The sequence below is a fragment of the Cryptomeria japonica genome, chromosome 6, assembly GCF_030272615.1.
Source record: "Cryptomeria japonica chromosome 6, Sugi_1.0, whole genome shotgun sequence".
NCBI lineage: Eukaryota > Viridiplantae > Streptophyta > Pinopsida > Cupressales > Cupressaceae > Cryptomeria > Cryptomeria japonica.
Genome location: NC_081410.1, coordinates 477,797,930 through 477,823,540, shown reverse-complemented (window position 1 = coordinate 477,823,540; position 25,611 = coordinate 477,797,930). Strand labels below are relative to the sequence as shown.

General features: G+C 36.4%; 1 protein-coding gene across 8 annotated transcripts in view; it reads left to right on the top strand.

Moving 5' to 3' along the window:
- The window catches only part of LOC131051056 (probable protein phosphatase 2C 8), a 187,917-nt gene extending 168,871 nt beyond the window's left edge, over positions 1–19,046 (top strand). For 4 of the 8 annotated variants that reach the window (XM_057985405.2, XM_057985406.2, XM_057985404.2 and 1 more), the window contains one exon: positions 18,624–19,046. In XM_057985405.2, coding sequence (XP_057841388.2) covers positions 18,624–18,743 — 120 coding nt within the window. In that variant the 3' untranslated portion in view covers positions 18,744–19,046. Of the gene's footprint in view, positions 1–2,421; positions 2,502–18,623 lie in introns of all 8 variants that reach the window. The other 4 variants (XR_009107071.2, XR_009107069.2, XR_009107068.2 and 1 more) reach the window with 2 other exon arrangements.
- Positions 19,047–25,611: the final 6,565 nt, after the last annotated feature.

Below are 25,611 nucleotides of genomic sequence, written 5' to 3'. Positions count from 1 at the left end.
CACCTATACATCCAAGGGAACATAACATAGACAAGACTAAAACAAACTGAAGGACTAAACAACATAAGACAGGCTCAACATAAAACATAAACTCACCAGAGGCTTCTACACAACACAAGGATTAAGGTCCTAGAAACACATAGGGAAGAGTGTCATCACATGCCTTCAACATGGGTTTTCCTATTAGTCTCTCCCTCTCCAAACTCCAGACCCCGGGGCCCGTTTGATGCACATGTGAAACCAAACAATCCTTCCATGGAGGCAAGGAAGTCGATCTGCCATAGAAGCCTTCCCAATCTCATCCCGAGTCTAAACGAGCACTCTAGGCCATGAGATCTCATTCTCTGTCTATATGAGCACATGAGGCCTGACTGAGGCACCAACAATTATCTTAGTAATGTGTGTTCAACCCAACCCAGTTTATTTAATTTAATGTTATCACTCGATTAACTAACTCTCAGTGAGATTTCCAGGTAGCCACTTGAGGGTCCCGACACCCACTTGAGGGTCACTCCCCCTAATATGCTCCTAAAACCTAGGATACAAGAGAACCACAACAATACATAAAGAATCATAACAACACCATCTCATGAAACGAGATCTCATAAACAGAAATAGGACTTCCATAAGAACCAATCAACATAGGGGTTGTGTCCTGAATCAACATCATAAGCATAGCCATTGATCCATTGTCATCAAACATGGCATTGGGCCTATATACACCACTCCAAATACAAAAATCCATACATGATAACGTGAAACATCATAGAATCATAAACCGTTGGTTCCATCACATAAACTGAACCATAGCATCACTTCTGACCCACAAATCTTCCCTTTAACCAATAGCTCACAAAGCATCATCATGAAATCAAAATCAATGAACGAGCACATGCAACTAGAAGAAAACACATAAGTTCTTTTCAACACAACAATTCAAACACAAAAAATCAAGACGAGAGCAAACTCCCACACCCAAGCCTCTAGTCCATCCATCCGGAGGGCAAAAAAAATGAAATAGCACATATGCAACATAAAGTGGCACATTTACAACATAAACTGGTGCATTTACACCATAAAGTGGTGCATACACTCTCTGTTCAGACGCATTTACAACAAAAGAAAGACTGAGATCCCAAAATTGGTTCGGAGAGCCAAAACTGTAAATCAACTGATTTGCCACCTAAAGTGGGGCATATGACAAGTCTTTTAATGCTTTTGCAACTTCTTTTTGCGCATTTGCAACATCTTTTGGCACATTTGCACTCTATTTTAGCACATTTGCAACATTATCATGATTGCGAACTTGAGATGACTTAGGGCTCAAATCCCGACACCCAGACGACCAAAAAATGCAAAATCTAACGAAGACCAATTTGAGATGGGTGAGTTTCCTACACAAAAATTTAATTAGATCACACTCATGACTAAAACTCAACTCACAAGACATTAAACACTAAAAACAACCCCTTAAAATAGTGAAACTAGAGCACCCGAAAACAACCATTCTACAAAACACAAAACAAAAACCTAGAATATTTCCAAAGCACTTGAAACGCTATACAAACATAGAATAAACATTTATTTTCCTTTTTTTGAAGCAAAACTACATTAAAAGTAGGAAAATCAAGAACTCCAACCTGGAAAACGAAGGATAGGACTTTGAAGATGAAGTCAAGCAACCTTCACATGAATAGAAATACAACACGAACAAGAAAGCCTCCAAAATGAAATTCCACATGAAATCCAAGCCTCTCTCCAAAAATCCAGATTTTCAAAAAACCATTCTCCTAAAAGAAACCACATGTTTCATTCCCTAAAACCACTCTCGAAGAATTCCTCCTACATTCTGGAATTTTCAGCACTTGAGCAAAAACCACCTATTCCAAAAACTCTCCAAAAACTATTCTCCCCAAAATCACCAAAAATACATGCAAAACCCAAAAAAACATTCTTTCCTCTTGAATGAGAACCCAAATAGCAACTTCCCATGCAAACACAACATCACTCCTTATCCATATTTGAAAGAAAAAATAATAATAATTAATTACCAAAACACAACTCCAAATAACCAATAAAATAAAAATAAAAATAAATAATTAAATCCATAAATAAACATAAATCAATAATAATATAATTTCATAAGATAATATCAATACAATATTATAAGACACAATAAAATTATAAATACATATATATGCATAACATAATCCATAAAATATTATTAATACCATATTATAAGATTCAAAGGTTATGCATAGTTTGAAGGTACTGACTTCGAAGAAACTTTTACTCCTCTTGTACATTGAGAAGCTATTAGAATGTTCTTGGCTTTTGCTTCTTTCAAAGGTTTTAAAGTTTTTCAAATGGATGTTAAATTTGCTTTTTTGAATGTTAATTTGAATGAAGAAGTTTATACAGAGCTAGACTAGACAGTTATTTGCAGCAGCAGGGATTCAAAAGAGGGATAGCAGACATCAATTTCTATGTCAAAGAAGAAGGTAATCATATGTTGATTGTTGTAGTTTATGTTGATGATTTGATTTTTGGTAGCGATTGTGAAGAGATGTGTAAAGTTTTTGCTACCAGTATGAAGGAATTTGAAATGTCTATGTTGTGTGAGTTGTCTTTCTTCCTTGGTTTGCAAATTCATCAATCAGATAAAGACATTTTTATTTCTCAACAAAGTATATTAGAGAGATGTTGAAAAGGTTTAGAATGGAGGATTGTAGTCTTGTAAGCACTCCTATGGTGACAGGATGTAAGTTAAGTAAAGATGATGATTCTTCGGATACTAATCAATCATTGTACAGGTCTATGATAGGAAGTTTATTGTATGTTACAACTACTAGACTTGACATTATGCAAGTTGTTGGTTATGTTGCTAGATTTCAGGGTACTCCTAAGGATACTTATGTTCATGTAGTTGAAAAGACCCTTAAGTATCTTAAGGGTACTATGGATTATGGGTTATGGTATCCTAAAGGTAATGATTTTACACTCACAACTTATACAAATGCAGATTGGGGTGCTCAATTGATGATAGAAACAACACAAATGGAGGTGCATTATCTCTAGGTGGTTGTTTTGTTTCATGGTTATGTAAAAAGAAGGCTTCTACTTCTTTGTCTACAGCTAAAGCAGAGTACATTGCAATAGTGTCTCATTGTACACAAGTTTTATGGATGAAGTAAACAGTGAAGGATATTAAGGTAGAGTATGATCATCCTATATCTATCTTTTGTGACAACACGAGTGCTAGTAATATTTCTAAAAATCTAGTTATGCACTCTAGGACTAAACATATTCCTATTATGTATCATTTTTTGAGAGAACAAATTAGTAATCAACAAGTTAAGTTGGAATATGTTTCTACTAAAGAGCAAATTGCAGAATTGTTTACTAAGCCTTTGCCAAAGGAAACATTTGAATGCTTGAGAAAGAAGTTGGGAGTGATTTCACTCCATCATTGAAGCGTTCTTTTACCTCAGGGGTGTTCTCATCACTATATTCTATCAGCCCCATTTTAGTTTTGCAGATTCATATCAGTCATTAATGTCAAAGGGGGAGTAGTAAGTCAGGGAGAGCAACTTTGTTTCAAAGAAGTTTTTGTTCCAGTTTGGTTTCAGATGGAGTTGCCATTAATGACAAAGGGGGAGATTGTTGAATATGTTGTCATTGATGTCAAAGGTTGATGATCAAGGTCGTATAAATTTTGTGGATTACTCAAATTAATAGAGAATTGGAATGAGCTGCTTGATTGTCTGTTTGAGTTGTTTGAGCTACTTGCTTGCTTGGTTGAGCTACTTGGTTCTCTGGTTGAGCTACTTGGCTATGCGCTTGAGCTACTTGGGTGTCAGCTTCAGCTGGTTGCTTGTCTACTTCAACTGCTAGCTTGTCTACTTCAGTGTGACTCATTATCAATAAAACTTTCAAATTTACATTTTCTTGTTTGTAGAGCTTATTGGTTATTTAACACATTTTATTTTGGAATGATTTCAGTCATGCAATGGTTACTAATAGGAGTAATCGTCACTTATTTTTAAGTTGTGTAGCGCTTAAATAGGGAAGTGCTAATTAATACTACATGCAAGGGTATTGTGATGTGTTTTGAAGTGGCATAACTATTTTGAGCTTGAAAAATAAATGATATTTTTTTGGCATTATTTTTTGAATAAAAAACTGACTGAGTTGAGTTCTGGGGTATGGGGAGACATTAATAGTTTTTGAGCAGTTTAAAAAAAAAAAGGGAACCCTAATCTTATGGCACAACAATGTGGATGCTATTATCGGCATAGACTTTTGGCACAACAATTATTGTGTAGCCTATTATTGGCATTGATTGATTGTGGTAGGTGGTATCCTTTATGACTCACGTTTTGATTTTTTTTGTGGTGCTCGCGTTTCATCCTCAGTTAAAATCTTTCTTCTAATTGATATATGCTTGGAGGTTGAAGGTTGTTTTAGAGAATTGTTTTGATGAAGAGAAGTTAAATCATTTTCTGTTTCCTCCAGTTCGTGGCATTTATTGAGAAAATTGTAATACTTTCTTGCATATCGTGAATCTCTTGAGCTGTGTTTGTTTGAATGTTTGAGGAGCTTATTTTTTAACAAGAGAGTCTGACATTGAACTCTTGTACTAGTTCCATTTTGGTCTTTATCAACTACTGCCAGCAAGACTGAAGTTTTATAAATGTTGTGTGGGAGTTGTTACTGAGATGACATCTCATCGCAGATTTGCTGAAGATTGAGGAACATTAGTAAGGCTCTCATATGAATTTTGGCGAGTCAAGGTTGATACATGTTTTTTGAGTTATATTATTTCATCCTCAAATTTGGACTTACAGTAAAAGAAAACGTGGGATTAGCTCAAATGATACTTTGCTACAAATTAAAAGTGGTTGAATGCTAATTTCTTCGGGAAGGTTTGGCATGGTTGTTCTTTTCAGACAGTTGGTGTAATGAATGGGAGTGTTGTGTATTTCTTGGTACGATGTTTTAAGTGTTGAGTGGATTTTGATTTTTTTTTTTAAAAAGGTGTTTCTTTTGAGTTGGTGCTTCAAAGAGGGTTGGTGCTCTCAGAAATTTTTTTAAACTCGGACTCGTCACGGACTCGGCAAATAAAAAAATTGGACTCGGACTTGGACTCGTGAAAGACTCGGCAAGGACTCGACAAAAAACCAACCATAGTTTTACAAAAAAACATAAAGAAATTAATGCATTTAGAGAACAAAAGAGCCATAATGAAACATTACACAGGTCATATGATCTCCAAACACTCAATATTTGAAATTTCATCATTCATACTCATAGAATCATACTCATTACTCATAGTTTCAAACTCTAAAATGTATAATAGCAGCATAAGTTTATAAATGTTTACAAAATTACATATAATGATATGTCCAACTCCAAATGTGAAAAACAACAATAAACAAACTAAAGAGAAGACTACATCTCCCTCTTTGCACTTCTCCTAATATATTTTTGAGGCCTTGAGCTAGAATTAGTAGTAGTGGGTGTTGTGGTATCTAAATGGTGAGACGATTCTTCTTCTAAATGAAAGTCCTCATCTTCGTCCTCATCTTCATCCTCCCCCATTTCCTCCAATCTTGCTCCTTCTGCTTCTTATGATGCTCCTCTCTCTATTTCTGCAAGTTCTTCTTCGGTAAGGAGGACATCATCACCATCATTTTGTTCATTCACGGTCCAATCACCATATGGATCAATTTCATCCAAGTCAATGGCCTCATGTGAAACACCCTCGACCTTTCTAACTCGAAGGCGAAGGTTGTACCGAACGAAAACAAGATCATTGAGCCGCTTTTGTGTCAATCTATTTGTCTTGTTTGTGTGAATGCTCTCAAATACACTCCAATTTCATTCACACCCAGAAGCACTGCATGGCTGAGACAAAACATGAACGACTATCTTTTGAAGATTAGGCGTGCCAGCACCATAATTCTCCCACCATAAATCTACAAAAGACATTTAAAAATATTAGAATTGAGAAAAAAATGTAACAATCAAGTTTGTAGTTTTTTTCTTGCAGTATTGAACTAAGTTAATTTTTTACCTGGTTCTTGTTTTCCTCTCCTATCAATTGCTAGTTGTGATGAGAAGAGTCTCCCCCCTGCAGTCTTGTAGATTTTGAACAATGAACATTTCCAAATTCATAAATAGATAGTCAAAGTGTCAAACTCAAATTCAATATTGAACATTTCGAAATTTATAAATAAAGATAAACTCATAGTGTAATTGCAAATGTCAAATCTCACCTCCAACTCATCAAGACCCTTGTCTCTCAACTCAGGATCAGGTGCCATCTTATGAATGCATGAAATAACACCTGCCATGACCTCCTCATCAGTGCTAAATGAATCAGAGAAGTAGAACTTCGGGCTCAAGAATTAGGCGAAGGCATGTATCGGTTGGTGGAGTTGGTTTGTCCACCTACGATCAATGATGCACCAAAGGATTTCACTTTTTCTTGTATTTCCACGATAGTAATGCGAAATGGCCTCTTTGGCCCTATCCATGGCCTCATAAATGAAACCCATTGGCATGCCCTCTCCATCCACCATACGAAGAACCCTTACCAAAGGTTTTGTCACCTAAAGAAATGAAAACAAATTTTAAATTAGTACAAAATTAACCCCTAAAAAATAAAATCAGCAAATAGATTATCTTGTATAAAATTTACTTTTGTTTTTATTACTTACCGTAGTCAACTCCTCTCCATTTTTGTCGAACCCTTCATTAAAAACAATGCTTACAATCTTCTCTGCTTCAGGTTTTCTAGCATATGCAAACCCCAACCAAGCATCAGACACAAACATCTGCTTAAGATGAGGAATGTCACTAAGAATGTTCTGCAAAGTGATGAAGTGGCTAGCAAATCGTGTCACTCCAGGTCGCACAAGGTTCTTGCCATTTGTGTGTTTCCTCATCAAAGCAAGCACCCAAGTATGGTTGTAGATGAATTTGGTGACACTTCTTGCATCTTCAACCACCTTCTTCACCCATGTAATTTTCCTAATGTCCTCTAGCATCAAGTCCAAGAAATGTGCAGCACAAGGACTTCATGTAATCGTAGGATGCCTCTCCATAAGCATTCTTCCTCCAGATACATATGCAGCTGCATTGTCCGTGATAATTTGGACAACATTTTCAACTCCAACTTCCTGAACCACCCCATCCAATAGATTACACAAAGTCTCTGCAGTTTGTATTTCTTTTGAGGCATCAACAGACTTTAGGAATACCATTGCACCATTTGAAGCCACCAAGAAGTTGAGAAGAGTCCTATTTTGTCCATCTGTCCGTCCATCGGATAAAATGCTGCATCCTTTTCTCTTCCATTATCTTTTCTGATCATCAACCATAACTTGTGTATTTCTTACAGCTTGCTCTAGCAATGGCCCACTTAAGTCATAACTTGTTGGGGCCTTAAACCCCTTACCCGCAACTGTAAATGCATTAACCAAAGCTTCCCAATACACATTGTTTGTTGCATTGAAAGGTATATAATTGTAAAACCAAAAGTTTCATGCTTCTATCTATTCCATCCTGTACCTTCAAGTGAAGGTTGTGCACTTTGAACATTGCGTGGTACAAAAAAATTAGGGTCTATTCTAACAGGCGTGGCACTAGCCTCACCCTCATTGTCACCAAAAGATGAATGTGATTGACGACCACGAGTGTGACTAATGGGTCCCGAAGTGGACAATGTGGGATCCATTGCAGCTGCCATGGCTTCTTTTGTTTTTTTGCTTTTCTTCCTTTTGCATATCATGCTTAGCAAGAAGGGCCTTCATCTCTCTAATAATCTTAGGAGTTGTTTTGGGGCATATCTCCACACCATATCTAGGTATTTGTGTAAGGTGGTATTTTAATCTATTGATTCCACCCTTCATCCATATTGTACATTTTGTGCAAGTGACTTCCCCCTTTTTGCTTCCAGGAATCCCATATTTCCATGCTTTATCTTTTTGTCTTCCTGGCCTTGGGGTTGCCCTTGGAGTTGAACTTGCCATTGCTGATTTAACATGGAAAAATTAAAAAATCAGCAGGTTTTGTGGAAAATCAACAATAAAAATGATAATAAATCATTTGGGAAAAATAGCAATAAAAAACAAGAAAAAAATATAAGGAAATAAGTTAGGTTAGGAGATAGAAATTTTTTTGGTAGAATACCCCTTGTTTTTCAAGATTTTTTGGATTTTCAAAACATGGAAATGAAAAAAAAAAAGAGGAAACATCCTTACCTAGATCTCTTTTGCTGATTTAATCTTCTTTTCTCGCCTCCTTCAAACCCTACAAACCTGTTTTCACCAAGAAACAAAGGCAAATGAATGAAAAAATTGAAAAAAAAACACTTTATAATGCTTATGGGCGTCATTCGTGGGTCGCGTGAGTCCGTCTAATAGACTCGCGAGTCCATGCATTAGACTCGTATGAGTCCATTAGAAAGACTCACGAGTCTTTCAAATAGACTCGCCAGGACTTGCCTCGCGAGTCCTTGGCGAGTCGACTCGTGGCGCCACTAGACTCGCGAGTCCGTGGCGAGTCCACGAGTTTTTAAACTATGGCTCTCAGTGAGTTGTTGCTCACTTTTGTAATCAAGGTTGGTGCCCATTTGTTAATGAAATCTATTGTATGTTGTGGTTTTTTAACCGAAATGGTTTTCCATGAGAAATTTTGTGTTTGCATCTTGGTGGTTGCTCTCTCCAAGTTTTATATAGTTTCTTGTTAGTAAAAAATTTAAAATATTGATTCAACCCTCCCTCCCCGGCCTCAGTATTTTTTGTTTGCTTTTGAAAGAGAAATCGACTTGCCTCTAGCAGGGCAGAGAAGCTTGCAGCTATACATAGCATCTTGCATCTCACTGACTGCAACATGCTTTAAGTACAAGGAGAGTCTAGCAGCTCAATAGGATGTAGAACCAAAGGATTTAACATAGGTTGATGAAGATGTAGCATATACAAGCTTGGTTGGTATTGCTTTGGAGGAGCTTGACCTTGAGGACTCTAGTAGTTCGAGTGATGAGGAGTTTGGTGTAGGCTTTGGGGATAAATGCTGATTTGAGGCATTGGGTTATTAGTCAAATGTAGCTTTAAATGTAATCATCATTTTGAATACAATATAAATATATTGATATTCAACATTTTCATTGTTCAATCAATGCAATATCAAATATGTTTAAGTATTTCAAAGTTTGATAAGTTATTTATCGTATATTCTTCATAACTATTTTAAAAGTTTTTAATTACTATATATATTTGTGTTGCTGTCCCCAAATCTAGGCTCTTGGTCCCCTTATCTCTGCCATCCCCCTATCTTGAGACTCCATGTAACATTGTTTTTTTCTTAACCTGGTTATGACATGACATTCCTTAATGCCATTGTAGAACCTCTTGGCATAACGACATGAAAGCATTTTGGAGGTGTATGTACGTTTGAATCATTTTTTCTTTAAATGATTTTTTTAATTTTCTTAATAAAAAATGGGAAAAGCAAAATGAAAACAAGAGAATGGGGAAGACCTTTTATCTAGTTGTAATGTCCCCACTTTGAAATAGAATTTAATAATAAATAATAATAATAAAATTAAAATATGAAAAATTATGATTTAAATATAAAAGAATATGATTAAATATAACTAAAATTTAAATAAGTTAATGAATGGTCAAAAGACATAAAATGAAAAGTTGTGACTCCCTCAAACATGAGATATAAATAATAAAAGGGAGAAGAGAACATCATTTGAGAGGGGGATAATTTGGAATTCGGAAGTGCAGATCTGATTATGAAAGGTTGTGTCCCTTTCAAAGGGCAGAAATAATGAAGAGTTGCACTCTTTCAAAGGGTGCTAATGGTGAAAAGGTGTCTCTTACCAAAGGGCATACATGATGAAGAGGTGTGACCTCTCCCTCACATTGGGAGATATAAAGGAAAGAACAGAAGGCAGAAACGAATCCAATGAAGGAAGAACTACTATGACAGCATAGGCTTAGTTGGAAGAGCCTATTCAGCATACTCACAACTGTGAGAATCTACTTCTCCAACCCTGCCATTATTGCATAAAAACCAAGGTATGTTCAGATGTCAGAAATAGATATTTATTGAGCAATACGCTGTTACGTTACTGTGCATATCTTAATGAAGACATACCATTTAATTGGTATCTCTGTTTATCCACTAGAATATGAATTAGCCATAAGGAAATAGTCTGTAATATGAATCATATCAGATCATAACTGTTGATGATATGGTCACTGGTTTATTAATGCACATTCATTTCGCATGTAATGAATAAGTTTTGTTTGTGTATTTTGTGAGGAATGGATATAGGTGTAATCTAGTGGCAACAAGGGGTTCGCAAGTGGTCATAAGGGCCCCTGGAATCAAGAAGCCAGATTGCACCCTCTATGCCAAACCCACAAGTAAGACTTATATGGGTAATGGACTTGAAGGACAAGCAACATGGGCCGCTAAGTCTAGTAAGGAGTTTAGAAGCAACCATTCCTTGGACTTGGTAAACAACAGACCCAAGCAACCCTTTCATGTCTTGGTGTATAGGTAATGGGCTTGGAAGGGACAACAACATGGGCCGCCGAGTCTAGCAAGGAGGTTAGAAGCAACCATTCCTTGGACTTGGTAGACAACAGACCCAAGCAACCCCTTTATGTCTTGTATACTGTTGATGTGTCTTTTGTACACGACCAAACACAAAATAAAATACCTAAAGGTACCTTATCCTCTCTTGAACAAAGTTCCTGACTGTTGAAGATCTCGCCAAAGGATCAGTCAGAGTAACTCCAAGGTTCTGTTATGTAGGATCTCTACGTGTGGATAAGTTCTCTGTGGTATGATGTGATTTTGCTGGAATCACAAGGGGACTTACACTTGATGACTTGAATGTCTGATTCGCTGGAATCACAAGTTCTATTTACGAACTAGAAGACAAACAAATGGCAAAAGACGCAAGGTTCAGGAAGTCTACTCTACTACCTAGAATGCGAGAAGATGGATGAACGACTGGTGGAGTCCTACTAGGTTGGGTCTCACCATCAGGCTTGAACAATCTGACACCAACTCAGTGCGATCTTCTAAGGAATGTTTCCAATACGTTCAAATCGTACACCATTAGACACTGATCACCATTCAAGATAATGCATGAACAATAGATGTGTACGACTTAAGATTAAGCTCATTTTATGCCAGTTGACCACGCAGGGCGCACTTACAATCAACAAGAGGCTAGTGGTATGGACTAGACGGATTCCACACAGGTGCATTCAACAACTTCTTTCATTCAATTTAATTATCTATCATCTAAAATGAAGATTCAACAAGAGACCATGCATATTGCAACGAAACAACACACTTCACCATAACTTCAATGAAAATGGAGTTTGTTTACAATCACTGGCAACAATTTCTTGCCTTGTCCTCCTAATTTACTCTAATTTCTATTCTATTAGCTGACTATTCACTATTTCTAACTATTCACCCCACTACTGACTATTGACTAACTATCATTAGCCTTTACAAATGAGGAGCCGGGACTTATATAGCGCTCACAATACAATTCAATGGCCCAAATCAATTTGAGATCAATGGCCGAGATTTTACAACAAAAACCCTAATTAGGGTTTGTTACAACAAACTCAATTCTGGCCAATGAAAAAAATTGCATTATTTGGACACATGTCCTCTTTGGAATATTCGACCAATGGATAACCGAGGTAGGTACATCGAAGTTTGTGCCATCTTTGATGAGTCAGGTACATTGAATCTGGACACGTTGAGGTGGACCAATCCGACTGGAGGAGTGATGACTAGGATGCCACCTTGTCTGACACTTGCAACTTGGTAGATATTCAATTTGATGATGCTGACAAGCTAACTTTAATTAACTCTTTTGAAACTGTCTGCCTCTTCAACGAACCCTTGCTTTAACCTCCTTTGTCTTCAATGTGCAGGATGGATGGTGTACCTTTCCTTGGAACGCTGGATTGGAAGATGTCGTCCTTGATGATGTTGGACTGGAGAAGGTCGTCCTTGTTGATGCTGGACTAGAGAAGGTCGTCCTTGTCTTGGCTTGATCTTCTTTCATCTGCAAAAACAAATCAAAAGATGATTAAGGACATAATAAATTCATTTCAACATAGTATTTCACACCTTAAATCATCAACAAAAGATATTAAAATGAAGTTAGTTCAAGACTCTTTCTAGGGACAGGCCCTATAAGAATTTCGCCCTGGACCCTCTGGAAGGGTCAGGAGCGAATTTTGCATTCTTGGTTCATTTAGACCTCCTTTCAACATTACCTCACAATTAGCTCCTCGCCTGGCCCCAACAAGGTGAAAAAAATAGCAGTTTCAAAGGATTTCGCCCTAGACCCTCTGGAAGGGTCAAGAGCGAATTTTGCGTTTTTGGACAAATTCCATCATGTCTCTACTCCAAAATGCCTTCCAAGGCAAGCATATGCTATCCTTCTCCTCACCAAAGGCTAGGAATCTACAACCTGACCTTCCTCATGGGCAAACTAGGTGATTTTGGGAATTTCGCTCTGGACCCTTTGGAAGGTTCAGGAGCGAAATATACTCTTTAGCTCAAAATCCTTACCTCTTGGACTCAAAACCTATTGAAACACATGCCTATGGCCATCTTTAGGTCCAATTTGCCTTGATCATTGTCTTGGCTTAGCTCAATCTTGAAGGAAAAAGGACATTTTGTGAATTTCGCCCTAGACCCTTTGGAAGGGTCAAGAGCGAAATTCACCCTTTAGGCCTAATTTTCAATCTCCTTCACTTCAACTTATCTAGACTCCTTTATTTTGAATCCTCTTCTCAATTTGGCAGTATTGGTTTGATCCTCACAAGGCTTAAAAGGTCAATTTTATTCAAAAAACTAGCCAGGTACAGGACCTATCTAGAATTTCGCTCTGGACCCTTTGGAAGGGTCAGGAGCAAAATTCCAATTTTAGCTCAAAATATGCATCTTTAATGGTCAAGAGTCTATCCCAGTCAATCCAAATGGTATCTCTCATCCTTGTTTAGGCCTGACTTCACTCAAATCTTGAAGAAAAAGGTGGTTTTAGGGTTTTTCGCTTTGGACTCTTTGGAAGGGTCAGGAGCGAATTTCTTGTTTGTAGCTCACTTCTCCATCATTTCAACTTCAAATCACCTCACAAGGCAAGGAAACACTTCTCTTCTCTCATCCAACCCAAGTTTGACTTGATTTTGTAAGAAGAAAAAGGTGATTGAAGAATTTTCACCCTGGACCCTTTGGAAGGGTCAAGAGCGAATTTCTTCCTCTTAGCCCAAAATCATCATTTTGGAGACAACAATCAACTCAAAGGCAATCTCAAGGGCATCTTTCACCTTGGTCTAGGCATGGCTTGGCACACATTTGAAAGGAATAGGTAGATTTTAGGATTTTCGCTCTGGACCCTTTGGAAGGGTCAGGAGTGAAAATTTTGATTTGGTTCAATTCCTTCAGTTTTAAGGATTTCTATCAACTTGAAGTCACTCTTAGGGACATCTCCTCCTTGATTTTACCTTTAGCCCACACTTGATCTAGCACAAAGTTAATAGCAAAGAGAGGTTTTGAGAAAATTCGCTCTGGACCCTTTGGAAGGGTCAGGAGCGAAAATCTCATTCTTGACCAAAAATCATCATTCTTTCAACTTGAAACTTCATTGCAAGGTAAAATCTCATCTCTCTTCGCCCTAGGAACAAGGTTTCAAGCCTAAGAAAGGTAAAAAAAGTAGGCTTGTAAGGAATTTCGCTCTGGCCCCTTTGGAAGGGTCAAGAGCGAAATTCACCTTCTTGGCTAGAATACTTCATTTTTTCAAAGCTTTCAAACATTTCCAAAGTCCAAACATGTCCACTCTTCCCTTCAAAATGCCTTGCAAATCAAAATTTGGTCAAATAAGGCAAGAAATGAGTCTTAGGTTGATTTTCGCTCCAGACCCTTTGGAAGGGTCAGGAGCGAAAATCACAATTTGGGCTTGATTGTTCATTTTTCAAACTTCAATTTTCTCGTGGAGGCAAATATAGATCGTTTTCCATCTAAGGAGCAAGGTTTCAAGCTAATACAAGGGAGCAAATGAAGTTTATAGGGAATTTCGCTATGGACCCTTTGGAAGGGTCAGGAGCGAAATTCTCTTTTAGGCTAAAACCTTGATCTTCCAAAGCATCCCACTCCCTCTCAAGGCAAAAACATACCCATTCATCCTCCATGAAGCCAATGCCTAGCCAAAATAAGGAAGAAAACAAGAGTTATAAGGATTTTCGCTTTGGACCCTTTGGAAGGGTCAGGAGCGAAAATCATGTTTTGACCTTGATTCTTGATTTTTCAAACTCTAATCTTCCTTGGGAGGCAAACATAGATCCTTATTCATGCATCTCCACCTTGGTCCTGACTCTTGCTAAAGGAAAAATGAGTGTTTTCAAGAATTTCGCTCTAGACCCTTTGGAAGGGTCAGGAGCGAAATTCACATCCTTGGCTAAAATCTTCACCTCATCCACCTTTACTCACCTCCTAAGGTTAGAACATGTCAAGACACCCCCAAACATGCCTAAGGAACTATGAAATTGGTCTTGACAAGTGATAAGTTGAGGTGCACAAGGATTTTCGCTCTGGACCCTTTGGAAGGGTCAGGAGCGAAATTCCTAATCTTGGCCAAGATCCTAACTTCATTTTCACATTTCTTCATTCAAACGGGCGTTTTTACCTTCATTCAAGCTTGGGAATGCGTTAGTTCTAGGTTTTGGTCAAAGTAGAATGTCTTATGGAGAATTTCGCTCTGGACCCTTTAGAAGGGTCAAGAGCGAAATTCGCTTTGGACCCTTTGAAAGGGTTAGGAGCGAAATTTGACATTTTGGTCTCTCCGTCAGGATCATTTTATGGATTATAACATTTAAGTATAAGAAAGATGAAAAGAAGGGAGGAAAGAAATGTCAATTCAGAGATGACTGGCCAAGGATCTAGGGCAAGAACTTAAGGAAATCAATAAAAAAATAAGTAGCAACAAACAAGAACGACTTGGTTGAAAGTCTAGAATCGATAAAAACTATCTTTATAGAAACCTACCCCTACCTCGATAGTTCTATGGTGGATGGCAGGGGTGGGTGGGTGGGAGGAACCATAAGGTTGGGATGTCAGCCCGTAGGGCCCTCCCGATTTTATATCCCTTCTTATACTTTAAGTTATATTCTATATATACTATCAGGATGTTTGAGAGTGGTTTCGGACCTCCAGGAGTTATATTGCAAAATCTAGTTTTTTGAGGATTCTTCAGTTTTCTAGACTTAGTCAAATTTTAGGATCAGGACATTCCAGACTTAGCCAAATTTCAGGATCAGGACATTCCAGACTTAGCCAAATTTTAGGGCATTTGAAGATCAGGATGACATTCCAGACTTCATCACTCACCAACTTGACCTAGCTCGGACCTTCAAGAATGATACTCACTCACCAAGCAAGACACAATTAGCAACAAGAGCAAAACCAGGCCCTAAGGAAGACTTTCAAAGAAACCCTAATTCCGGGGCCCCAAAGACTCACCTCGGCTCAAGCAGAGCCTGCCATCCTAGTGATCCCCTTGGCGACACTCATCCTGCAAAGGCTAACAGACAAAACCCTAAAAGACCTAGAAAACAAACCCCAGAAGGCAAAAAGAAGGGGTCCCCATTTGCAATGGGGGCGACGTGTGAATACGTCACAACATATACCCACTCTTTCTGTTGTTACCATAGAATAGATTATGACTGATTAAGAATGGATATGCTTGTAGGTGTTAGCCTTTCCTTGTGGGTGCAGGTTATCTTTATAAGTCTCCACTCCTCTAATACAAGGCAAGTCTCAAGCCCTATTTCTGATTTATAAATTTATGAATTCTTGATTGCAGTAGGATATTAGATTCAAGGATAATTACATTGAGTACTATGATAAATATCTATTTCAGATGTACTGTTAGCAAGTTAAGAAAGAAAATTGTCTCCTAATCAAGCAAATTAATTCAAGTCATAAATGTATTGAAATTAGGTAATTGTTGTATGTAAGGCCTATACCTAATAGGGAACATTACAGTAGTTCAAGGGCAAGCTTAATGGTGTCACTTTGCTACAACTTAGAGTATGCAAGCTTTTAAATAAGTGGGAGATATTGTTCGAGTGGCTGATGTAGATTCTCAAGATTTTAATTTTTTCATGCCACAATAAAATAATAAAGAGGAAAAGAAGGATGTTTCTTTTTTTAATTTTTTTAATCTAGGGTTGCTTTAGGAGTAATTATATATCTTCAAATTGTTAGATAAAAATGTGAAGTAAGAGGGATACATTGTACTCCTGCTATTTTAGCTGTAGGTCCTGGGCTGAAAGCTCTATTACGAAACATTTGAGGGTTGATATGCTTGATGACGTAGTACAAGATTTCTTTGATCTTGATGATTTTGATATTCTAATAGGAGCCAACCTTGATAGTGATCTATTTGAATGTCTTAGGAAAAGCAGTAACCTAGTAGTTTCATCATCAAGGCCTAACCCTTTAGTGTAGCTATCTTCGTTGCAGCAATTGTTATTGGCTACATCTACTTTTTGGAACTTTGTACCCAGTTTGTAGGTTGAGTTAACTTTGCAGTGAGTTTGTAGGTTGAGTTTGTACGAAGTAGATTGTAATTGAAAATTTTAAAACTATTAGTATTTAGTTATTATTATGCACTATGCAGTATGCATTGTGCAAAGTAATGTAATCAATGATAGAAGTTACAAAAATCTATATTTGGCAATTCATGGGCTAAACTCTCAATTTAATTTGATCTTTATATCTCTATGCTGTTAAAATGCCTTTAAATTAAATAAAAAACAACAGTTTTTTCTCTTTCTTTCTACATTTTTTTAAAATTTAATTTTTTCTCAATCAAATCCCACTTTCTTGAAAAATCCTAAATATTTTGGTTTGCCAATATTTTTCTGAAAAGATTTTTGCTGCTATGCTCAAAATAATTCCAGTCAACTGAAAATAGATGCAATGAAGTCAAAACTGTTGGGTTAAAGATCAAATATCATGAAGGTGAAAAAATCAAGGAAACACAGGACACGTCCCCTAGCCGTTTTGGGGACAGGGGAACGTCAAGGGGATGTCCCCTTGCCATCCCCGATGCTTGAAAATTCCCTGGAAACGCCCCCAGACATTTGGGGATGTCTCACCGTCCTAGAAACAACGAGCTATCCCCTGTGCCTGAGAACACTTCCAGGCGTGAACAGTAATTTAAAAACATTAAAAAAAATAAAAAAAATTCTTCTTTAATAATGTGGGGGGCCCACAATGGCATTGAAGCAACAAAGTGAACTCTAAAATGCCACAAAGACTTAAAATTAAAACAAAATGTTAACCCAGCCACCGTATTTCTCTTTCATTTTCTCAGTTTCTGCTATTTGCTATGAGATTTTGCATGTTGGAGAAGAGATTGGCATGATGAAGAGGACATTGATAGCCCGAATGAGGCTGAGTTTCATAGACTATTGTATTTTGATGTTTGAGACTTTTAGATATTGATAGACCATATTTTTTTAATTTATGAGACTTCTGTTATAATACTTTATTGAAATTTATTATGTTTTTGATTAAAAAAGCAGTGTTAACTAGGGCGCTGACCCTTTACATAGCCAGAGACTATCAATTTTAAACAGATCAAGCAGGGGTGCAAACCCCAAAAGAACATAGTCGGACAGGCCAAACAAACCTGTCAAACCAGCAACAACCCAACCCAACTCAAGAGTGGGGAGAAATACCCAAAACTTGAAATTTATTATGTTGCTATACTACTGCTCGCATGATTTATTTACATTTATTGCCTTCCCCTAAAAATGGCCCTCTAGGGGATGTCCCGAAAATGCATCCCCTGCTGTCCCCCCATCCCGATCCTCGAAATGCCATGGAACATAGGAAAAAATTGATGCCTTTGGCTGTTTTAAGCTGCAATCTGTCTTTTTTGTGTAGTCAACTGAGCTTTTGGGTAAATAATTCCTTGTGATTTTCTACTAGTGGGGTCTCATACCCCAAATTGGTGTCTCTCTTGCAGTGACCTAAACATGGTGAAAAAAATTCCGTGCATATCACTATTAGAATAATTTGTGGACTGAATTTTAAAATGTGTATAATTTTTAAACAAACTATAGTATCCCTAGGATTTTGAATGCTAGTTACAAGAAGGATTGAGTGTATGGTCATTTTGATTTCTCTGTTTATAGTTTTTGTCAATGTAGACAGTTTTATGGTAATTGCCAAATTTTGTTTTGCAGAAGACTTAAATGTCTTTATTTATTTCAAACGTGTTATAACATATTCTTTCCTTTGGTTACAAATTTGATGTTATATGCTTCTTTCATAATTTTAACCGAGTTGAATGTAGCATTATTTTTAATTCCTTTTGAGTGGAATATTAAGAATATTTTAATGTTGCCAAGAAGGCGTAGAACAATAGTAAGTTGGGGATTTCATGATTAAAATTAATGTCTTAAAAAATATAGAATATTCTAATTATGTTAGTAATAGTGTTTAATTTATTCATGTACATAACAGTGTGTAAACCTTTATGCTGGCTACAGGAAGGGTCATCTACAAATGTTGCTTGTCGTCGTCTTATACGTGAAGCTATTCGTGAACGTCGTTGTAAGGACAATTGTACAGCCATTCTTATTGTCTTCAAGCATCAAGAATCATTTTAAGTGGAATCTTGAAAGTGGTCCTTTTATACTTTCTTTGTCTTTCATAGTTGTATGATAGGTGAATTGTTTTACAAAAATGTATTATGCTAAAAATCACATACATAGGTAATTTGAATAAATGTAAGGGTAGTAGTAAGTATAAGAACTCCCAAGTTAAACATGTAACTCATCAATGGATATTGAACAGCAAGTTAAGTATTTAATGTGCATTTGCCATTTGTTAGACAATGTGTTTCTCTACCAACATGTCAAATTAGTACATCAAAAAACTCTTAAAAATAAAGTTCTCAACTTTTAATCTGATTGTGTTTATTTTTTGTTGTATCTAAGTTTGGATTGAATTCAATGGCAAGGCTAAGTTGAGATAGCCAAATGTCCTTTTTCTAAATGTTCAATAGTACAATGTTATTGACTATTACACGTCTATGGTCTCCAACTATCATAAATGTTATGATAAAAATGTAAAACTTCAACTTTTTTAACCTTTGAGATATCTATTATGTGCATCATGTCCATAATATTTTTTTAACCGTTGAAACATGTATTACATGCCTCGTGAGAATGATAAAGAACAATTGGTGTTTTGTTTTTTTGAATTTTTTTATTGAAGGGTAAAAAGGAGTTTTTTCATGGGGGCAAAATTAGTGAACACAAGGTTTACCATCTAAAAAACAAGGGACAAATTAACTTAAGGTGACTTGAAGTCATATGTCTCTTGATGGCCCTAAACACTGCTAAAAGCCTTACCCATAGAATCATTAAAGTAATTTTTCTTCCTAGCTAATCTCCCCTTTTTTAAATTTTTGATGATAAAGAACAATTGGTGTTTTGTTTTTTTAATTTTTTTATTGAAGGGTAAAAAGGAGTTTTTTCATGGGGGCAAAATTAGTGAACACAAGGTTTACCATCTAAAAAACAAGGGACAAATTAACTTAAGGTGACTTGAAGTCATATGTCTCTTGATGGCCCTAAACACTGCTAAAAGCCTTACCCATAGAATCATTAAAGTATTTTTTCTTCCTAGCTAATCTCCCCTTTTTTTAATTTTTGAAACTGGATCAGAAGAGTCCAAAGGGCTTCTAGGGAACCTTTTGTCTAATTCCATCTTTCTGTATACTTATTTGTAAAGGGTAAGCAAGGAAAATACTAAATCACTTGGATTAGGCTATTGACATTTTTTTCTTGGATTCCACTGGTAGGCTTTCACTAGCAATAGCCCACTCCCTATAATCCACCTCCTACATCCTCCCATTTGAATGCTTCTTGCCAAGAGTCTTAAAACTAGAAATATTATTAATAATTTCTTCAAAGTTAATCTTTACCAGAGAATGCCAAGCCTCTTTGTCTCTATTTGGCAAGGGCAACTCTTCAATAATTTTGGGGTGATAAAGCTCTTTTTAATTTTCTTTTAAGCTTTTTTCTCTAGAAATTATGCTTCCACCTACTATTTGATCAAACAATAACTATTGTGGCTTGCATTGAAGCACCTCTAGAAGGAATCTTCAAAAACAATCTATTGCCCTCAATTTTCAAATTTGGAAGACAAGGTGATCAAAGGATGCACCTTATGCATGCACATCCACTTAATACAAAATTTGGCAAACAAGCATTTTTTGGATTTGGTCATTGCATCAAAAGCTATGAGCTAGCTAAAATAATTAGCAATGCCCATCAAAACCTCCTTGCTATATTTCAATGGCAAGCCTAGGACCCTATTAATGCATTCCTTCTCAAGATCAAAACCTAGTTTCCGTTTTTGAAGGAAAAGCCTTTAGTTATCGAGAAATCACAAGCCATCCAAGAGGGACCTGACACAAGGTTCACAAAGGAGATCAGAAAGAATCTGTTCATTAAAGTTGAGATCTCAATTGGGCCACATAATTTCCATTTTCTCTAAGCCTATTTTCTCAATGAATGTATGTTTGGCTTGGCCCCTAAAATTTTTTCATTAAGAGAATTGTCCATCCTAGAAGACAACCTTTCTATAATTGATTCAAGGCTCTAAGAATGATGCCCTTGTTTTTCTCTACCATTTCCAAAGACAAATTAAGCTGGAATGGAGTAGGACCTACCTTCAACAGCTTTAGCCTAGGAAGGCATCCCACTAATGACGCCTACAACATCAGCAAGCTTAAGAGATGTTATAGGCCTATCCTTGTTTTACTTCAAACATTAAGCACCCATGTTGTTGCATGCATTCTTGTTTCGAGGGTTTTGGTGCCTTGCTCCCCTATTCTATGGTGTTGTTGGGGGATTTTGATCCACGAGGGTGCGCTTGTTTGTTGGGCTTCTTCATGGGTGTTGCTTGTGTTACTTTGGTCAATGCTTTACGTTGTAGCAGTGTGAGGGTTTGGTCCTTGTTTGGTTGGGGCTTGCCTCCCTCTTGGTTTGTGGGGTATGTGTTTTTTATTTGCTCATCCTCTCATTCCCTTTTTTCTTTCTCATGATGGGGCTTTTGTTGTTATTAACATGCTTGAGTTGTTGGCTTCCATTCTTCAGTTTTTGGTGTTGTCTCTTGTTTTCGATTAAGGGATTTCTTTGGTTTTGAGGTGATATTCGTCCTTGTGCGGATTGTTGGAGCTCTCTTGTGTTTTGGTTTCATATTTCTTTTGAGGGCTTGTGATGCTTTTACTTTGTTTCTCCTATTGAGGTGGAGATCCTATTTGTGGGGTTGGCAAGGGTTTGGCTTTCTTTCCTCCCTTCTTCCCATTTAGTTGATCCTATTAAGGTGGATGGATCTCCCATTGAGGTGGAGTATGGCATGGGGAGTGAAGTTGGAAGGACCTTCAAGGGGGGATTTGATGCCCTAGTCTTGATGGGCGGCTACAGTGATGTTGTGAACACCTTGCTTCTGTTTCTTTGTCAATTTCTCCTATGGAGGTCGAGACCTTGGTGGGGTTCATGATTTTGGTGTTTGACAGGTTGTATGTGTCTTATCTAGTTGCAACATTTGGTTTCTAGGTTTTTGCTCCTTGTAAAATGTAAGGGTTTCAAGTCCCTTCAAAACCTATTACAGGGTTTCGGGTCACCTCAAAACCTACTAAAGGTTATGGGAGCCTTTATGAAACCCATTATACTAGTGTATTTTTTATGTAATATCTTTCTGTTATTGGAGATGAAGGTTATGGGAGTCTTACCAAAACCCATGTTTTAGGTAATGGGAGCCTCGCAAAACCCTTTGTTAATGTGTATCTAAGGTCTCTTGTTTGATGGCTTAGGCCTTGCGGATGTTTTAGCCAGATCTTTGATGCCTAGTTGCTAATGTTTGGTTGTTGGTTGGTTGTTGGTATTCATTGGTGTATGTTTTAACAATGCTATGTCTATGGGTTCTCGATTTCTGCTAAGTCCAGAGGGTTTCGGGTCCCTTCAAAACTTGTTGTAAGGGGTTTAAGTCCCCTCAAAACCTATTTGACCGTTAATCAAAAACATTAAGCACCAAAGCTTCAAGGACCTTGCAACACAACCAACATTTTAAAGACTAATTGACATTAAAACCTTTAACTTGCTATGCATCTCCCAACTAGAACATTTGCGGGCATCAGAATAACTGCTACTAGCGCACATCGGTACACAGGGGGACAAGAGAACAACAAACTTGCTTTAACAGTCTTGGCAACATAAATCACCTGGCAATCCTTAAATTGCATCTTTCCTTCCACCTTTAGAACTACCAAGAGAAACCACACGAGGAACAAAGATATTGTTGCATGCAAACCTAAGAAGAAGAAAATCCCTTTTCAACACTTCTAGGGAGTCATTGTTGGCAGGAAAACTTTGCTCTGTAGTAGTAAATAGAGTTTTGGGAGTTACAAAAACTTGGGATCAAAGGCCACCATGAAAGGGCATTCTTTTTGTACACACCATGCCTCGAAAGGTTTTTGATAGGCCTCAAACTAGAGATTGATTAGTATTTGTTCCTCTTCATCTAAATCCCCGTTCCACCCTCACTTGTCTTCCCCATCAACCTCGTTCAATCCCTGGCAAGGATGACCTTGCTCTAGAACATATTCAAATTTTCATATAAAAATAAATTAGTATATTTGAAATTTAAGAAAATTTTAGATTTGAAATAATATGAGTAGAGAGCATATAGTACTTATTAAACCGTGACTCATCCGTGAACATCACTTTTTAAAATTGGTCTGTTGACCTATTTTAACTTCAAAAGAAGTTTAGTTTTGTAAATTTGTATGCCAAATTTCATCGTTAAAATATTTACAAATAATTTCATATATTGAAAGTATTATCAAAATAGATAATGGTTTATATTATTGGATTAGAAAATACTATAGAAATAGTCACAAAAATAATGTTCGACAACCACAAATGGCTATCAAACAAAAAACACTTGTGGTTATTCTCTTACTTGGGTATTATGGGGAAAATATAAAAAAAGTATTGCTATTTCAATCAAAACGATTGCCAATTTTACCATGTACATTCTTGGGCAAAATTTAAAAGAATTCAATGTAATTCAATAATTTTTTTTATTGAGTTATACCATATGTTTTCTCAAAAATTATACAAAGGTTTAAGGCATTTTGGCTCAACCTGTATTCTTGATTGATGCTTAGATCGTTGATAATTTACAAGGTATGAGTAAAATGAATAAATGAAAGATAAAATTATAATCCGCAAGACCAAATAGTGTATAGAATAATGAACGGCAGTAAAAGATCGAGTAAAGGCTATCCACATTCAAATACGACTTCTATATTAAAAAAAAAAAATCTACTAAGGTCATTGATTGCTTTTATGAACTATTTTTCCTCGTAAACTTAAATTTTAGAACAATATTTGGTCTTAACAAGATAATAGTAATAATAATAATAATAATAATAATAATATATACAAGGGAAACAAATTTCATTGTAACTAATGAGATTGTGAAATTTCATGAAATGTACATATGAAGCACTATCGCTTTTAGTTCTACAACAATTGCATGAATCTTTCCTAAAGAAATTCTCCTCTACATTTGCCAAATGATTCTAGATCAAGATATGTTGATGCAATCAATGTTTCAAATATTGAATTGAAAATTTTCAAGTGTAAAAAATAAGCACAAACCATATAAAGTTCGTGCCATTTTAGGAATTATCTTGCATGGGACTAGGTCTATAATTTGATGGTCTTTGGCCTGTTTCTTTTACTTTTAAGCCACATTTTACAATTTTACAATTTGTTTTTTATCAAGGTAATAGGAAACAAGGTCTTGAACCCTTTACAAAGTTTGTCAAAAGGTTAGATGAAACAAACACAAACATAACTCCAAAGAAATAGAACAAAATGAGAAAGAGGAACAATCCAATCCAAACATGCCATAAATTGTAGAGAAATAGAGGAATAGTTGCAGCCAAGTTGCCAAACAAGACACTAAACAAAAGAGAGTAGGGACCCTTGACATCCTACTTAAAAAATTCCAAGTCAAGAGGGAGTTGACCTATCAGCCAAATTACAAAAAGAACAATGAGGATGTTTTGAAGCCAAAGGTAGGTTGGTTTTCAAGGGGAGGGCAATACGTTCTGCCATAGATTTTGAGGGCATTTGAACCACACCAAAATGAATAATTAGGAGCATGGATAGTTAAGTGGTCTTCAGTAGCATTTGTCCACCATGTAGTAGAGCTTTTGCAATGCAAGAGAGGACAATCTGTAGCCAGGTGATCGATGGAGAAGCGTTGATGACATTTGAAGGGGATGCCCTCATAATCAAGAGGTTGAGTCCAAGCTCCATGAAAGGGCTTAGAGATGCCATTATCCACTAGAATACGTCTAAACATGGTGCATCTCATGAATGAAGCAGAAATCATCAACTTTAAAGAAGTGAACAATAGAGTTACCAATGGCCTCATAACAAGAAGGCTCCCAAAACTATAGAGGGAGTTTCAAAAGTCTAATCCACACTAGATGCACATTTAGTGGCTTAGTAAGAGGATTAAATAAGGTTGTCCAAGGTTTAATAGAGAGATAGTGCTCTCTACATCACTTTGTCCAACACCAAATTTTATAATTTGTTAATTATTATGATTTATATTTTTATATAATTGTATATATGGTAGTTTGGATTATTGTAAATCTAAATATTTTAAAGGTGATACAATTTATGTTTTTAAATAGAATTGTTTCTATAGGTGAATAATATTGAACAATTATATTTAAGAAGATGTTAATTTAATATTAATTTTTACAGAGTAAATATATGGTTATGATAAATGATTTTTTTAATTGTTTTTTTTTTATCAATTTAGTAATAATTCTTCTAGTTGTATAATGACTAATACAAATATTTTAAATAAATTTATCTAAAAGACATCAACGTGTCTTAACATTTATCATATAATTATATAGATATTTCCAAATCTCTGTGTTTTTTAGATGGAATTTTCTTATTGGGAATTTTTTAGGGGGTAGGCCTAATGTTGATGTTTTTATAAATTGTGCTGAGAGAAAAGAGAAATTTTGTTATGTTGGATATCTTATCTATGTTGAAGGTCGTCCTCTTTATCTCCCTCTCTCCACAAAGATTGTGTTTAGAGAATCTTTGGTGGCCTATAATTTTATGGAATTTCAATATATTCCTTAAGAGATGGAAACTCTGAGTTCTAGAAAAGGAAAGCATCAATAGAATCTCGATTTCTATTAGACTATCTGGATTGCCACTAGAATATTGGGAGGAAGTTCCCTTTGGTATATCTAGCTCTTTCAACCATCTCATTGTAGTTGTTGCAATGACTAAAACTAGAAAATGCCAATGTTGATAATGTGCTCCCTCTTTGATCAACTTATCTTCTGAATTGAGTAAATTGTGCAACAAACTTTTTGTGAGGATTCCTTGGTAGTTTCACAATTACCTTAGCCTTAGCCAT